The sequence below is a fragment of the Nomascus leucogenys genome, chromosome 11 (genome assembly GCF_006542625.1).
Source record: "Nomascus leucogenys isolate Asia chromosome 11, Asia_NLE_v1, whole genome shotgun sequence".
Lineage (NCBI taxonomy): Eukaryota > Metazoa > Chordata > Mammalia > Primates > Hylobatidae > Nomascus > Nomascus leucogenys.
In genome coordinates this window covers 106286023-106303879 of record NC_044391.1, presented here as the reverse complement: position 1 = coordinate 106303879, position 17857 = coordinate 106286023, and the positions used below count along the sequence as shown (strand labels likewise).

Genomic DNA, 17857 nt, shown 5'->3' with positions numbered 1-17857 from the left:
GTTAGAGTTTTTAAAATTTCCTTTAGAGATATACACCAAAATATTTATGGATGAAACGATTTGATGTTTGAGATTTGCTTAAAAATGATCCAGTGGACAGGGTGGGGGCCTGGAGTGGGTGGCGCTGTAGATGAAACAAGGTTTTCTAAATGAGTTCATAATCATTGAAATTGGGTGATGGGTACATGGGTACATGGGGGGTTATCTTCATCTCTCTATGTTTGTATATTTTGGAAAGTTTCATAATAAAAAATTTAAAAATCGTATCCCAACAACACATCCTGAAAGCTGTGTGTATATATTTGAGAGGTCACAGCGATTACCTCCTCCTGCTCTACACCAGACAGTAGAAATCAATAACATCTTTAGGGCAAGGGGATGGAATGAGTTTCATGGTACAGAAAACGTAAAGGCTTCTCAACTTCAAATCATGTGTCTAACCTAAAATAAGGTGTTTGGATAATTATCTTGCCTCCTAGCCAAAGTGCTATATTGCATTCTTTCTCATGTTCATTTTTTACTAGCTGAGATGGTATATTTCATATATTGTGGAATCTTACCACATGGTTCACCCTGGAGTAAAAGTCAGGGGAAGGATCCCGTACAAGTATTAGTTACTGAAATACAGAGAGGATGCTGTCATAAGGCCTTCTATGATAGGGGCAGTATTAGAGTGAGTTATAGGTTGGAGAAAGAGAAAAATAGGGTAGAACAGATGGAAAGTCCCCTTTGTTTGAAAAATTGTTGGTTGGCTTGCTGCAGTAATAATGGAGTATGGATTTCTTTGATTAAGATTTCTCTGCCTTTTACTTAGGTTATTCTGAGGTAGGTCAGACTGTGAAGTTAACAGCAGGCGTGCATAGATTTTATGTCAGAGATGTATTCCTTTAGGATTTTTTGAGGCAGGGAGCAGTTGGGGTGGAAGCTGATGAGATGATTCTTCATGTTTGCAACTGTTTCAATGTTAGGTTAGTGGGGGAAGTAGAGTTTGTGATTTTGATTCAGACCTTTCTGGAAAATACTTTTGCTGCCAAACTGAGTCTCTCCCCAATCCCTAATAAATGAAGATTTCACCAGAGTCAGATATATGCAAATTACATTTCCCTTCTCAAGCCAAGGTTAAATAAAAGGGAAAATTATGAAAGATTGCTTATGGCAGCAAGGATTTTCAGCGCTTGAGGATGAATTTGGTTATTTCAAAACCATGATGAGTCTCTTGTCAGTGCAAAGCAGGAAAGGCATAAAACAGAAAGTGGACCTGGGCATAAACATGTTCCCACAGTGTTTGTGCTGAAAGCCTTGTTCCTTGAACAAGCATTCTTCTGTGCTGTGAAAAACGTTTGGCAAATAAGGAGGGGGTGTCCCCTCCTTTTCTGTGTTCAAGGCTGGGTTCTGGCCTTGTTGCAGGGAAACACTAATTCCCAGCAGTGCACCCTGGGAGCAAATGGTTTGTTTCCTCTTCACTGAATCCAGCCTGGGGTCGGTTCTCAGCAGCAGAGCCCGGCATGGAAAATCTATTTGGAGCAACTCGTCCCCAGGAGGGAAGAGTGCAAGCCGACTGTGTGGGGAAGCCGCAGCCACCACAGGGTCAGTCACACCTGCTGGCCAGAGCAGGCACTAACACACAAAGGCAGAGTCCTCCGCGTACATGAGTCCCGTTTGTGTGCCTACCCACCCCTATGTACCACACACACCCGATTTGATCCATATATACCATGCGGACACTCGACATGCCAGATACACGCATTGCACTGCCACACATATACCATACACACACCAAATACTCTATGTTACTAAGCATACCCACCCCCACACCACGTGCACAAGCACATGCACACCCAACTACACACATACACATATTCTGCACACCACACACACTCAACTACACACACCACCCACACTCCACCTCAGTTATAACATTCATTTCACATACACACGTATACACACACCTCACCAGTCACTTGCATCACGCATACCACCCATCAGTACCGTGAACGCACCTAACCACACACCAACCACATACGCATACCCACCACACATACTCCAAATAATCATACACACGCACGCAACACACACAACCCAAGCACACCAAACTACACATACACAGACACACACACATCAATGCACCCAGCTTGGTTGCTTTCCCGCTCAACGGAGGCGGGGGTGGGAGGAGAAGGGGGAGGGGCTGCAGTCCCGGCGAAGGTTGGGGCGGGAGCGGGAAGGCCCGGGCGCGCTGGCCTGGGGTTTGGGGCGAGGCGGGCAGGGGTTGGCGGTGCTGGCCCCTGACGCGCCCTGTGGCCGCGCTGGGGCGGGAGGCCGGCCCTGGGTTGGGGGAGTGCGCGCGTGTGCACGAGCGTGTGCGCGCCTCCCAGGGGCTCCATGCCCAGACACGGGGAGGTGTGTACGGGGGAGATGTGAGACGCCTGTGGGGAGAGGCTGTGTGTGTGAGATCCTCGCTACGCGATGCACCCGGCCCGGGCCACTAGGAGGTTTGGGTGGGCGTGGGCCGGCTGTGCGCAGCCCTCCGTGGAGCGTGTGGACGCGTGTGTCAGTTCTCGGTGGCCAGTGTCACTCTAGGGGAAGTGCATATGTAGGCTGGCGTGCATGTGAGTACAAAGCGGCCGATGAGCGTGTGTTCATCACGGCCCTCCGTCGGGGTCTTTCTTCGAGGAAGGAGTATGTGAGGAGGACCTCGCTGTGACCAGCGGGGACGCCGACGGCCGCGCTCCCTGGCGGGGTGTGTGTGAGGGGGCCGGGCTCGCTGAGGAACGTCGCGCGGGGCCGACCGGCGCGCGCCTGTGCGCGTGCGTGTGCGCGTGGGGCGCGGCGCGCGCCGCGGCGGAGGGAGGGAGGCTGCAGGCCCGGCCCCGGTTGCAGCGCCCGGGGCGGCTCCTCCTCGAGCCTGGGACCGTCACGCTCCCCCCGCCGCCGCGTGCTGGCGTGACTCCCTGCCCGTGCCGCGCCCTCCCGCGTCCGCAGCCGGCTCGGCTTCCTGCCCACCCAGACGTCGCTTCTCCCGGGCTCCCGGTGTCGGCTCCGCGCGGAGGGAGAGGAAATGAGTGCGGCGGCATGGCCGGCGCCCGAGCGGGGTTGGAAGAGCGAGAAACTAGATGAGGCTCAGGCCCTGGCGCGGAGTTGCGCCGCCCGCAGACCCGACTTCCAGCCGTGCGACGGGCTGTCCATCTGTGCCACGCACAGCCATGGCAAGTGCTTCAAGCTGCACTGGTGCTGTCACCTAGGATGGTGTCACTGTAAGTCTAGCCGCGTCTTCCCGCCTTCCGCCGCTGTCCGGGGGACGCCCGCCGGGCCGTCCGGGGTCGCTGCCGGGACTCTGCGGCCGCGGGGCTCCCGGCTCTGCCGGGGCTGCTCTGCCGCTGGCTGGGGCCGCCGTGGGCTCCGGGCCCTCCGGAGCTTTCCTCGCGCCGGACGGCTCGGGTTGGCGCTGCCTTGGCGACGAGATGAAATCCCTTGGGGCGCCTCGCTTTCCTTAGCTACTTCTACAAAAGGGAGCTCCCTGTCCCAGGGAAGCGGGAATCTGTTTTTTTTTTTTTTTCTTTTTTTGACCAAAGCGTCCAGGCAGTGTTTTGAGAAATGGGAGCGAGCCAGCAGAGTTGGTGACAGCCGTTGGGGATGCCTTTTTTCAAGGCTGCTGGTTAAAGATGCTCCTCTTTTTCTTTCTCACTTTTGTCTTTCTGGGCTGCTGTTTAAAAGAAGGAGCCCTTAGATATCCAAGTGTTTCCCCCTTGATTGTACACAAATTGAGAAAAAGCGCTAATGTGGGAGGGATTGCGCCCAAGAAGTTAATATTAACAGTTTGGAAGGTCGAGCTCCTTAAATACCCAGAGGTAAAATTTAAAGCCAAATAAATGAGACTTACAAAATTACAAAATAAAATGAGTGAAAGTAAGCTTAATAGTCTTAAACCAATTTATAAAAGCTAGAACCAAATGGTCTAAACCCTTTCTCTGTGTTTAGCCTCCTGCCTGTGATTTTTAAATAGATTAAACTTAAGTAGCCATTTAATTAGAATTTCACAATTTGATTAGCTGTATCCGATGAATCATTCCTTTTAAGAAATACATTCTAAAGTTAGTTTCCACATACATTTATAATAGAGGGTTTTGGAATGCTTATTTAGGACATTTTCCAAGTGATCTTAAGTTAAAATGAATTTTTCTTCGTTGAGGAGAAAAAATAACTGACAACCAGGAATGCAGTACATAACAAATCCTTATTTACATTAATCGAACATAAATGAATATTTTAAATCGAATTTATGAATTCAAGGATAGAGGATCATTTTCTTTACAAATTCCAGGCACATAGAACAGTATTGATTTTTGGTGTTCCATTTGCTTATGGGCCAGTTTCTTCCTATTTCTCATTATTCCTATTGTGCTCAGATCTGTTCTCATTTGTTAATATAAAGCATTGCTTCACGGTGGGACAGGGTACCGAGTTGGAAGTAGCAACTCCAGGAAACCTGGGATGCTGAAGTGCACAAGTAGAATCTAGACTTTAATTCATTTCGTGGGAAAGTATAGAATCGTTGCGTAAAATGTGAGGAATATTCAAAATAGTCCAGGTTACTGTCTGTCTTATTTTGACAGTGTCTCCTCTAAGTACACCGTTACTGATGGGAACCTTGCAGTCTTCTCAGACAGCGTCTCCCTTCATTAGCCTTGACTCTTAAGATACTCTTCCTTATATGGAGCTGAAATCAGTTAATTTCTAACTTCTTTCTTCTGCTCCTATTTCTGCCTTATGAAATCATATAGAACAATCGAATCCTTTTTTAGATCATGGCTGTTTCAACTCTTCATGTATACATAGCTGAATATACATATGAATGTCTTGCACATATGGACTGTCTTCTCTCTGTATCCCTGACCATTCTCACAATGTCTTTCCTGAAATAGGTTTAACAACAATGTTCACTGAATGACTGAATGAAACTAGTGATCATCTTTCTCTTAAGGCATTGCTTTGTCCTATTTATACATTTCCAGTCCCTTCTGCCTTTCCTTTTATGGAATAGTATTCAGGCTCCTAAGCGTCTTGGTTCTTCTCTTCTGAACATGTGCGAAGGTGGTTTTGATCCTTTGAAGACTGTGGCCCATAGAAAGGTAGACAATATTCCAGTTGTGGTCGGATCAGTCTAGAGTTGAACAAGACCACTACCTCCCATGTTCGAGATACTACTACTGCTGCAGCTCGCATCACATTAGCTTTTCTGATATCTTCATCACATACTGAGCTTGCTGCCGTCAGATTGAACTAAGCTTGCCATCAAAGCCATTGAGTTGTTTTTTTTTTTTAACATATGTGACAATTAAGCCACTGTTTGCCCATCTCACAGTTATATATATATTTTTGGACACAGGTATCCCTTAGATATCTTTTCCTATTAAATTTCATTTCATTGGAATTAGCCTAATTTTGTGCATGTGTGTTTTTAGATCCTGGCTCTTTCTTAATATATTTATAAGCTGTTTCTCCTAGGTTCATGTCATCCACATACTGGATACCAACAGTAGTACAGTACATCTTCATTAAAGTTATTGATAAAATTGTTGAACAAGAGAAAGCCACAGACAGAGTCCTGAAGCTTGCCGGTAGAACCACCCTTCAGGTTGATAGCAATTCATTAATGAGCACTTGTTAGTTATGATTGTTCAAACAATTACCTAGCCACCTAGTTGTGCTGTTATCCATCTTATATTTATCTTGTATACGGGTGTAATGAAAACCTGGCCAAATACCTTATTGAAATCCTACCAACACACTGTTTTTACTGCCTCTTTCTGATCTGTTACTTTTCTGTACATACACTCTTTTTTTAAAAAAAAAAAAAATTAGATTAATCTGGTAAAACTCTGGTTGATTCCACAAATGGTTACCATTTTCTTTTCTAAATGGTTAGAAACTGTTTTAAAATAAATAATCTGAATTTAGAAAAGGATTGACGTCAAGTATACTGGACTGTCGTTGGCAGTTCTTTCTGTTTTTTAAAAAATCAAGACTACAGTTACTTGTTCTTTTCCAGTCTTTGGCAATCCTCCGCTTCTCTACGCTTCCTCCACTGGCAGCAGTTCAGTGATCCCATTCACTAAAAGCTTGACTTCATTTAAAGCAGCTAGGTGCTGTGTTACAGTCTCCTCAGTTATCCTGGGAATTAAATCTCTCTACCCTTTTTAGCCCAAAATAAGCAGAGTTAACATATTTGAGAAGTTCTCCTTTCTTTTTGGTATTCATGGAGTTTACAGTATCAGTCCTAAGCAGAATTCCTTTAATTCTGTTGAACATATATTGAATACCTTCTTTATGAGACATTATTTTGGAAACTCAGCTGTATTTATGAATACAGCTGGATCACACTGGACCCCATATGGACCATTATGGACCCTATATGCAGAGTCTAAGGACACAATCATACTGTATTTACTGTTTTTTTTTTTTTTTTTTTTTTTAGGAGACAGAGTTTCGCTCTTGTTGCCCAGGCTGGAGTGTAGTGGTGTGATCTCTGCTCACTGCAACTTCCACCTCCTGGGTTCAAGCGATTCTCCTGCCTCAGCCTCCCAAGTAGCTGGAATTACAGGCATGCACCACCATGCCTGGCTAATTTTGTATTTTTAGTAGAGACGGGGTTTCACCATGTTGACCAGGCTGGTCTCGAACTCCTGACCTCAGGTGATCCGCTTGCCTTGGCTTCCCAAACTGCTGGGATTACAGGCATGAGCCACCATGCCCAGCCCATACTGTATTTACTTTTGTAATTCTTTTAAAATCACAAATGATAGAAGTGAGAAAACTATCAGTTTGTTTGCCAAATCTGAGAATACTAAAACGAGAGGATTATCCTGATGCTTGAAAAAGGTAGATTCAAAGCAAAGAAGTTCAGTTTTATGTGGTTGATTTTAATCTTGTGAAATATACAGACTTATAAAATAGAAAAAGCTTAAAAATATGTACATGTCCATAAAAGACATAAAGCACATATACATTCACAGATTCAGTGCTCGATGCATTATTAAAGGAAATGACTAGTGTATTTGGGTAATGGTGCATTTTTGAGGATGTTGCCTGGGAGGAAAGCATTATATGTTCTGTTGGTATCACTGTCGAAAATAGATTATTAAGCTGAATAAACCATGAATCTGAATGTGTAACTTAATTTTTCCCAGTAAGGAGTGATACTGGCTTGAATTAATGAGTGAAGGTTTGTTTTCAAGAGGCGTTTTGAGAGAGAAAGAAATACATGGCTTCGTGAGAGAAGAGGGATGGGAAAGAAATCATATGTAGGTATTGTAAAGTAGAATTTTGTGGCTACTTAGAATACTTAGAAAGAATAAGAAATTAGATTGGTGGAGGTGGAGATAAGAGTGTATTTGAGAGATATTTAAGGTGAAATCTATAGGGTTGATTAAATTTGGTCGGGAAGGGAGGGGAAGATTATTAAGGTTAACTTCCAGAATTCTGCTTTATGCAGCTGTGGATGGTGGTGCCATTCACTAACAACAAAATACTGGGTAACTGGGATTGGGAGGAAGGTCATGAATCTAGTTTTGGATCTGTAAGGTTTAAGCTGCCTTTGTCCTCACATGGTGATGTCAGTAGGCAATTAGATACAGGGATGTAGAACTCAGAGGAGAGATCTGGGCTAGAAATAATATGTAAGTAATTTACTTACTTACAGGTTGCAGCTGTAGCTGTGATGGAGCATGAGCACCAAGGGAGAGACTGTAGCATGACAAGTAAAGAAAACCATTAAGCTTTCCCTTTACAACACCAGAGTGTTTTCTTTTAGGACATCAGAGTCTGAGTACAAGAGGATAAGCTGGCAGAGGAGTCTAAGAAGAGATGGCTAGAGGAAAAAATCTGGAAAATACGGTATTGCAGAAACCAGGGGAAATTAGTGTTTTAAGAAAGAGTATGAAGATGAAACCAGTTTTCAGCAGGCTAGTTATTAGATATTGGTAAAATACACAAATAGGGATTTTCATTATTATGGAGAAGAGGGTGAAAGGTTTAGTCTTGCAACAGTGACTTCAGGAATATACTTAATTGAAGCATTAGTCAAAGCTGTTGGAGGCTCTTCAAGGCAAAAGAGAACAGAGCGTTAGGAGCTAAGAATTAGGACACAGATAATTGTTAATATTTACTGAGTGATTACTTTGTACCAGAGTAAGCTTATTATGCTGAGCACTTAATAGCCAATTATGTAATTATGTCCATTTCACAGTTGAGGAAAAAGGCTTAGAGCTTTTCCACGGGCACATAGTAAGGAGTAGAGCCTGGATTCGGATCTAGCTCTGTTTGATTCTACACCCGGACTCTTAACCATCATTGCACTGTAGAGCAATTTAAAATTAGTGAGCAGAACCAACAGAGCTCAGTTCCATTAAAGCCAATGATGGGGAAAGTTTTTAAGAAATGGGTGGCAAGTTGTATCAGTTGCAGTAGTTAAATCCGGAAGAATGAGAACTGTAAAGAGGTCACTGTATGTAATAGGAAATGACATTCAAGTTAAGGGTTAAGGAGGAGAAAGTGATTAGAAGGTGACAGGTGGGGCTGAGTGGGTGGATGTGGTATGATGTAGGTGCTACCAGCCAAACTCAGTTGGCTTAAGAAAATCACATAAGCTCAGTTTTCTGTAGAAGAAATCTGAAAAGATTCTGTTTCAGGTTGAAAGCAGGAAGAGTGGGACTTGATGTAGTCTAATAGGTGATATTAGCATATCTAAAGAAAGACTGTCACAGCAAAAGGTAGATGGGCAGCATAGAAATAGAGACAAATGGGAGTTGGAGAGGCAGAATTTGGGAGTGCTTTTCAAGACTGTTTAGAGAAGATGTTATGCTGCCTAGAGAGTTTAATATCTCTGGTCCATATGGCTGCGCTATCCCAGCAAATGTTTGGTTATACATTTGGCTTCCTGTTTATAGATTTTCTGTAGGGAGAGAAGGAGTTGATTAGAGGGTTCAACTGTCAGGACCTTGGGGCAAATATACTTCTTTTCGTTAGTAAATTAGCATTGTGATTTTGTGTTATTCTATTTGTTCTGTTTTTGTGCTTCTATACAACTCTAGGAAAACTCACAAAATCAGGTTCTGACTTCCACGGGAAAATGCCACCTGGTTTTCCTAAAGGACTTCTGATTCATATCAATAACAATAGCTACAAAAAATGTGTTTAAGTAGTTTGATAAATGAAAACTAGCAACAACAAAAAATAAGGAATGGTAGTTTGGTTGGAAAAGTCAACTACAGTTTTTTTCTAAGAATGAGGGTTCTGCCGGGCGTGATGGCTCACGCCTGTAATCCCAGCACTTTGGGAGGCTGAGGCGGGTGGATCACCTGAGGTCAGGAGTTCGAGACCAGCCTGACCAACATGGAGAAACCCCGTCTCTACTAAAAATACAAAAACTAGCTGGGTGTGGTGGCACATTCCTGTAATCTCAGCTCTTCGGGAGGCTGAGGCAGGAGAATCGCTTGAACTTGGGAGGTGGAGTTTGCAGTGAGCCAAGATTGTGCCATTGCACTCCAGCCTGGGCAACAAGAGTGAAACTCCCTCTCAAAAAAAAAAAAAAAAAAAAAAAAGAATGAGAGTTCTAACTTTGTCTAGTGGTTGAAGGAAGAGGATACAGATTTTAAGAGGAGAGGTGTGAGGTGAAGTTCTGAGTGAGTTTCCTCAAAGCTCTTCCAGAGATAGAGAACACCGATAGGTTCTTCCAGAGACAGAGAAAGCTGATAGATTCTTCCAGAGACAGAGAAAGCTGATAGGTTCTTCCAGAGACAGAGAAAGCTGATAGGTTCTTCCAGAGACAGAGAAAGCTGATAGGTTCTTCCAGAGAAGAGAAAGCTGATAGGTTCTTCCAGAGATAGAGAAAGCTGATAGGTTCTTCCAGAGGTAGAGAACACTGATAGGTTCTTCCAGAGATAAAGAACGCTGACAGGTGTCTTTCTATGTAGCTGGTGCTTCAATAATGAATGCACGTAAAGTTCAGCAATAACAAATAACATGCATCATGGCTATGTGCAGGCACATAACTTTTTGTAATCTTTTTGCATGTGTTTGTTCATTTAAACGTCACAACAATCTTGTGAAATAGGTACTGTTACTATCCTCATTTTTAAGATTAGGAAATTTGCCCAAGGTCACGTGTAGTACCCCTAGCTGCCTGTGGCAAATGTATATCAAAATCTTACAAACCAGCTGGCAACCAGGGCTGTCGGTTTCTTGGTTCCACTGAAGGTATACTGAGGATGATTTCAGCTGTTTTAAATTCCTTTTGGAACTAGCATGTTGAGAATGCTTTCTGAGTTTAAGAGAAGGGCAATTATATGCAGTATGAATATTTTTGGAATGGTTGTGAACTCTATAAAACCATGCTTTAAAAAACATTTAATAATGTATTTGAATAAAATAAAATTAAAATTAAAAGAGGCAAAAAAGACTAGGCAGTTTTTATTATTTGTATGATATGAAGCTTCAGTCATGTCATATCCTCAACTAATCTCTGACTGGCACAAGCCGTTTTTAGATTTGTATACATACCATTAATTATTACTGGCTTCCAAGCCTGTTGAACTTGGAGATTTAAACCACATGGCTTTTGCAGGCCTTTCTATAATTTCCCACATTACAAAATCCTCACTTCATCCAAATTTGTTCTTTCATGTTATAGATCTCATTAATTACAGGAAAGAATGTTTCCAGGGAAATTGTGTTATTAATTCCAAATCAGTATAGGAACATAGGCCTTCGGCAACCAGAAGTTGTCTAGTAGAAGATTTGTTTTCTTAAAAAATAAGGAATTGTATATACATAGAATGTGGAAGGCAGAGTATAGTCCAGCAAAGAGCACCTGTGTTTGAACTGTGAGTCTTATTGTTTTCAGGGTGACTTTGGGTAGATTACTAAACCTCCTGTTGCTTCACTGTACTCTTCTGAAAAATAGGAATAACAATTCTATTTCATCCAAGCACCATGGTGGGTGCCTATAGTCCCAGTTACTCGGGACCACTTTGGCCCGGGAGCAACATCGCAAGACCTCCATCTCTTAAAGAAATCCTACCTCACAGAGTTGTTGTGAAGATTAAATGACATATTGTGGCTGGGCATGGTGGCCCACGCCTGTAATCCCAGCACTTTGGGAGGCCAAGGCAGGAGGATCACCTGAGGTCAGGAATTCAAGACCAGCCTGGCCAACATGGCAAAACCCGTCTCTACTGAAAATACAAAAATTAGCCGGGTATGGTGGTACATGCCTGTAATCCCAGCTACTTGGGAGGCTGAGGCACAAGAATTGCTTGAACCTGGGAGGTGGAGGTTGCAGTGAGTCGAGATTGTGCCACTGCACTCCAGCCTGGGTGGCAGATTGAGACTCTGTCTCAAAAATAAATAAATAAATAATATATTACAAGCAAAGTACTTAGTGCAAGTATTTAGTAAAGGGAAGGATCAGCCCCTCCTCCAAAAAAAGCAAAAAGCAGTGGAAATACTAGGTAATGTAGATGTCCTGATGGCAGGCACTGGAGTCAGACTTCGTGTTTGAATGAGCTCTGCCTACTTAATAGTTACATGGTTTGAGGAAGTTACTTAACCCGTCTTTCAGTTTTCATGTTGTTAATATGGGGATAATAGTACCAGCTTCTTGGTGTTGTGATTATCAAAGTCGGCAGTTGTTTTCCCCCTTCCTCAAATGTCCTGGTTAATCTGGAATCTACCCTGTGACCGTACTGATTTGTTCAATTAAACACTGAAAAACAACAAAGAATAAAAATACATGTTTTGAATATTACACTTAGAATTTTTTTTATTGTTCTCATTGTGGAAAGTTCTATTTTGTAATAGTTCCTATGTGATGAGTGTGTGTGTGTGTGTGTGTTTACCATAGAATCTTATATTTTGCTCCAATTCTCACTCCCCAGCTTCATCCTGTTTTCCTCCATTGTTAAGCAATGGACAGCTCTGGTTAATCAAATATACCAAATAATAGAGAGCTATCATATATATCAAACATGGGTTAATAAGTTTCAAAGGATTCAAATATTATAGAGCTCATCCTATGTTAAAGTGAAACTGAACGTATTCAACTTTGGTGCTTTAGAAGTCTCATCAGTGTGTACTGAAAAAATGGCAAGAGTGCTAGTTAATAGGGGAGTCCTGGTTGCTAGAATGATGGGCCAGTAAACGTAACTGCAGTCTTTCCAAGTTATTTTACTCAAATTCACAGGATTTTTCCTTTGCTTTTCTCTTATTCTTCAATTTTCCGATATTTTAAGAGTATTTTGTAAGCACACTGCCAAAAATATGTAATATCTGGAGTGCCAACAATGTATAATACAAACACTCCCCCAGCTGTATCTGTACAATGCCTTCCCAAGTAGGACAAATTCTTTACCGTCTCTAGTGCTTGTTTGTCCATTTAAAACTGAGTGTTTTGGTAATACAGATGTACTTCTGTATATATCTATCTCATTTTAATAGATGTTTAGTGAAATAAAAGCACTAAGAATATAACAATTTGGTATTTCATGGAAAATTTTATCTGTTGGACTCATTTGCTTTATCTTTCCCTTTTTCTGACTACACACTCTCTTCCTCTGTCTCACTTTTCCCCCCAATACATTTAGAAGAAAGTTGCAGACATCATGACACTTCATACCAAAATATATCAGTATGCCAAAAAAAGAGAAATGTATCAGTATGCCTGTCTCAAGAATGAGGACATTTTTCTGTGTAACCACGATACTATCTATACTCACACCTAAGATAATTAACAGTAATTCAGTCTACCATAGTTTTCTTAATTGTAAAGAAAATGACGTTATAAAAAATCCAGGGTTCAATCAAGATTCATATATTGCATTTCATTGTTAGGTAACTTTAGCCTCTTTTAATCACTCTAAACCAATCACACTTTTTTTTGATGACTTGAATTTTTTGAAGAGTCCAAGTTAACTTTGGAGAATGTCCTATATTCTGAATTTGCCTAATTGTTTCATCATGATTAGATTTAGATTAAACATTTTTGTCACGTTATTACATGAGTGATATTGTGCCCTTCTCACAGCATCACATGAGAAAACACATCATTTGTCTTGTTCTGCCAAGGCTAAGGTGGTAACTGCCACATCTTTCCATTATTAAAGATGCCTTTTGCTTTTTTTCTCTTTGGTTTTTAATAAGTAATCTGTGGGGTGATACTTTGATGCTAGGTGAATAGTCTGTTCCCTAACAAACTTTAACCCAGTGATTTTAGTATTGGCTGAAGATCCTTGCATGCATCACTTACTATGTTGGTTGCAAAACAGTGATGTTCAAATTTTGTCATTCCTTCTACCATTTGATGACATCTTTTATATTGAAGAGGTTCTCTAACTGTACCCCATCTTTCTCATGTTACTATAGACAAATTGATTCTTTGTTTTTGAGCAGGGTTTTGCTGTGTCACCCAGGCTGGAGTGCAGTGCAACCTTCCCAGGGTCAAGCAGTCCTTCCACGTCAGCCTTCAAGTAACTGGGGCCACAGAAGCATGCCACCATGCCTGGCACACTTTTTTATTTTTGTAGAGAGGGGCGTTTCACTGTGTTGTCCAGGCTGGTCTCGAACTTGTGAGCTCAAGTGATGCCTGCCTTGGCCTCCCAAAGTGCTGGGATTACAGGCGTGAGCCACAGTGCCCAGCCAAATTCATTCTTTTTTTTTTCAGAGTGTTATAATCAAGTATTATAATTATTTTTGATGTTCAAATTGTCTTTAAATTTGGCCAGTGAGAATGCCTGCAAGCCGGCTTCTATGTCTTTTTAATATATCTCAACATTTATTTGAACATTTCCCAGTTTTCTGGCATGAGATGTCCCAGGCTTACCTAATAATTTCCCTGCCCCAGATCAGAAATCGTTTTTCTAAGGAAACCAAGTTCCTTTTCATGAGAAATGGTATGGAAACCATTATCTGGGTTTTGAGTCTGCTTATTTTTATTAAGAGATTATTGCCTTTAGGACTTTTCAGTGGACAAATTTAGGGTGTGTGTGTGTGTGTGTGTGTGTGTGTGTGTGTGTTTCCTTTGCATTTCCCCACTGCATACTTGTACCTCCCTCGTCAGTAAAACCCCAGTTTCTAATATAATACTCACTAAGCTTTTCTTCATTTCTATAATTTTATTCCCAGAATGTTATATAAGTGAAAACATAGAGTATGTAACCTTTTGTGATTGGCTTTTTTCATTCAGCATAACTCTCTGGAGATCCATCCAGTTTGTTGGATATATCAGTAGTTTGTTCCTTTTTATTGCTGAGTAGTGTTCCATGGTATACATGTACCACAGTTTAACTTTTCACCTATTGAAGGACATCTAAGATATTTTCAGTTTTAGTTATTATAAATAAATCTGCTGTAAACATTCGTGTACAGTTTTCTACTTGAACATAGTCTTCATTTCTCTGGTATAAATGTTCAAGAGTGCAAGTGCTAGGCTGTATGATAGTTACATGTTTTTGTTTTTGTTTTTTTTTAAAGAAACTGCCAAACTGTTTTCCAGAGGGTCTATTCCATTTTACTTTCCCACTAGCAATGTATGACTGGCCTAGCTTCTTCACCACTTGCTCACCAGCATTTGGTGTTGTCACTGTCTTTATTTTAGGCATTCTGATAGCTTTTGTCTTAGTGAGTTCAGGCTGCTATAACAAAGTACCAGAGACTGGGTGGCTTATAAACAACAGAAGTTTGTTTCTCGCAGTTCTAGATGCTGGAAGACTGAGATAAGGGTGCTAGCATTATTGGATTCTGGCAAGGGTTGTCTTCTGGTTCTAGATTGATGATTTCTCATCATATCCTCACTTGAAGAGGGATAGAGCACTTTCTGGGGTCTTTTTCTTTTTCTTTTTTTTTTGGAGACAAGAGTCTCGCTCTGTCGCCCAGGCTGGAGTGCAGTGGCACGATCTCAGGTCACTGCAGCCTCTGCCTCCTGGGTTCAAGCGATTCTCCTGCCTCCGCCTCCCAAGTAGCTGGGATTACAGGTGTGGGTCACCATGCCTGGCTAATTTTTGTATTTTTCTTTTTTTTTTTTAGTAGAGACGGGGTTTCACCATGATGGCCAGGCTGGTCTCAAACTCCTGGACTCAAGTGATCCATCTGCCTGGGCTTCCGAAAGTGCTGGGATACCAGGCGTGAGCCGCTGCCTGGCCCTGGCGTCTTTTTTATAAGGGCCCTAATCCCATTCATGAGGGCTCTGCCCTCAAGACCTATTATTACTTCCCAAAGGCCCCACTTCCTAAGACCCTCACATTGAGGATTAGGATTTCAACGTATGAATTTTGGGGGACAAACATGCAGCCCACAACAGGTGTGTATTGATGACTGATTTTGGTTTTAATTTGCATTCACCTAATGGCTAATGTTCATGTGCTTATTTGCCATTTATTTTTATTTTTTATTATTATACTTTAGGTTTTAGGGTACATGTGCACAATGTGCAGGTTTGTTACATATGTATCCATGTGCCATGTTGTTTTGCTGCACCCATTAACTCGTCATTTAGCATTAGGTGTATCTCCTAATGCTGTCCCTCCCCCCTCCCCCCACCCCACAACAGTCCCCGGAGTGTGATGTTCCCCTTCCTATGTCCATGAGTTCTCATTGTTCAATTCCCACCTATGAGTGAGAACATGCGGTATTTGGTTTTTTGTCCTTGCGATAGTTTACTGAGAATGATGTTTTCCAGTTTCATCCATGTCCCTACAAAGGACATGAACTCATCATTTTTATGGCTGCATAGTATTCCATGGTGTATATGTGCCACATTTTCTTAATCCAGTCTATCGTTGTTGGACATTTGGGTTGGTTCCAAGTCTTTGCTATTGTGAATAGTGCCGCAATAAACATAACGTGTGCATGTGTCTTTATAGCAGCATGATTTATAGTCCTTTGGGTATATACCCAGTAATGGGATGGCTAGGTCAAATGGTATTTCTAGTTCTAGATCCCTGAGGAATCGCCACATTGACTTCCACAATGGTTGAACTAGTTTACAGTCCCACCAACAGTGTAAAAGTGTTCCTATTTCTCCACATCCTCTCCAGCACCTGTTGTTTCCTGACTTTTTAATGATGGCCATTCTAACTGGTGTGAGATGGTATCTCACTGTGGTTTTGATTTGCATTTCTCTGATGGCCAGTGATGATGAGCATTTTTTCATGTGTTTTTTGGCTGCATAAATGTCTTCTTTTGAGAAGTGTCTGTTCATGTCCTTCGCCCACTTTTTGATGGGGTTGTTTGTTTTTTTCTTGTAAATTTGTTTGAGTTCATTGTAGATTCTGGATATTAGCCCTTTGTCAGATGAGTAGGTTGCAAAAATTTTCTCCCATTCTGTAGGTTGCCTGTTCACTCTGATGGTAGTTTCTTTTGCTGTGCAGAAGCTCTTTAGTTTAATGAGATCCCATTTGTCAATTTTGGCTTTTGTTGCCATTGCTTTTGGTGTTTTAGACATGAAGTCCTTGCCCACGCCTATGTCCTGAATGATATTGCCTAGGTTTTCTTGTAGGATTTTAATGGTTTTAGGTCTAACATGTAAGTCTTTAATCCATCTTGAATTAATTTTTGTATAAGGTGTAAGGAAGGGATCCAGTTTCAGCTTTCTACATATGGCTAGCCAGTTTTCCCAGCACCATTTATTAAATAGGGAATCCTTTCCCCATTTCTTGTTTTTGTCAGGTTTGTCAAAGATCAGATAGTTGTAGATATGCAGCATCATTTCTGAGGACTCTGTTCTGTTCCATTGATCTATGTCTCTGTTGTGGTACCAGTACCATGCCGTTTTGGTTACTGTAGCCTTGTAGTATAGTTTGAAGTCAGGTAGCGTGATGCCTCCAGCTTTGTTCTTTTGGCTTAGGATTGACTTGGCGATGTGGGCTCTTTTTTGGTTCCATATGAACTTTAAAGTAGTTTTTTCCAATTCTGTGAAGAAAGTCATTGGTAGCTTGATGGGGATGGCATTGAATCTATAAATTACCTTGGGCAGTATGGCCATTTTCACAATATTGATTCTTCCAACCCATGAGCATGGAATGTTCTTCCATTTGTTTGTATCCTCTTTTATTTCATTGAGCAGTGGTTTGTAGTTCTCCTTGAAGAGGTCCTTCACATCTCTTGTAAATTGGATTCCTGGGTATTTTATTCTCTTTGAAGCAATTGTGAATGGGAGTTCACTCATGATTTGGCTCTCTGTTTGTCTGTGATTGGTGTACAAGAATGCTTGTGATTTTTGTACATTGATTTTGTGTCCTGAGACTTTGCTGAAGTTGCTAATCAGCTTAAGGAGATTTTGGGCTGAGACGATGGGGTTTTCTAGATATACAATCATGTCATCTGCAAACAGGGACAATTTGACTTCCTCTTTTCGTAATTGAATACCCTTTATTTCCTTCTCCTGCCTGATTGCTCTGGCCAGAACTTCCAGTACTATGTTGAATAGGAGTGGTGAGAGAGGGCATCCCTGTCTTGTGCCAGTTTTCAAAGGGAATGCTTCCAGTTTTTGCCCATTCAGTATGATATTGGCTGTGGGTTTGTCATAGATAGCTCTTATTATTTTGAGATACGTCCCATCAATACCTAATTTATTGAGAGTTTTTAGCATGAAGGTTGTTGAATTTTGTCAAAGGCCTTTTCTGCATCTATTGAGATAATCATGTGGTTTTTGTCTTTGGTTCTGTTTATATGCTGGATTACATTTATTGATTTGCGTATGTTGAACCAGCCTTGCATCCCAGGGATGAAGCCCACTTGATCATGGTGGATAAGCTTTTTGATGTGCTGCTGGATTTGGTTTGCCAGTATTTTATTGAGGATTTTTGCATCA

At 41.7% G+C, this 17857-nt stretch overlaps 1 protein-coding gene across 1 annotated transcript in view; it reads left to right on the top strand.

The window, feature by feature from the left end:
• Nucleotides 1-2835: 2835 nt before the first annotated feature.
• Nucleotides 2836-17857, top strand: part of C11H3orf70 (chromosome 11 C3orf70 homolog) — an 80074-nt gene continuing 65052 nt past the window's right edge. The window contains exon 1 of the mRNA XM_030822943.1: nt 2836-3251. Coding sequence (XP_030678803.1) covers nt 3056-3251 — 196 coding nt within the window. The 5' untranslated portion in view covers nt 2836-3055. The remainder of the gene's footprint in view (nt 3252-17857) is intronic.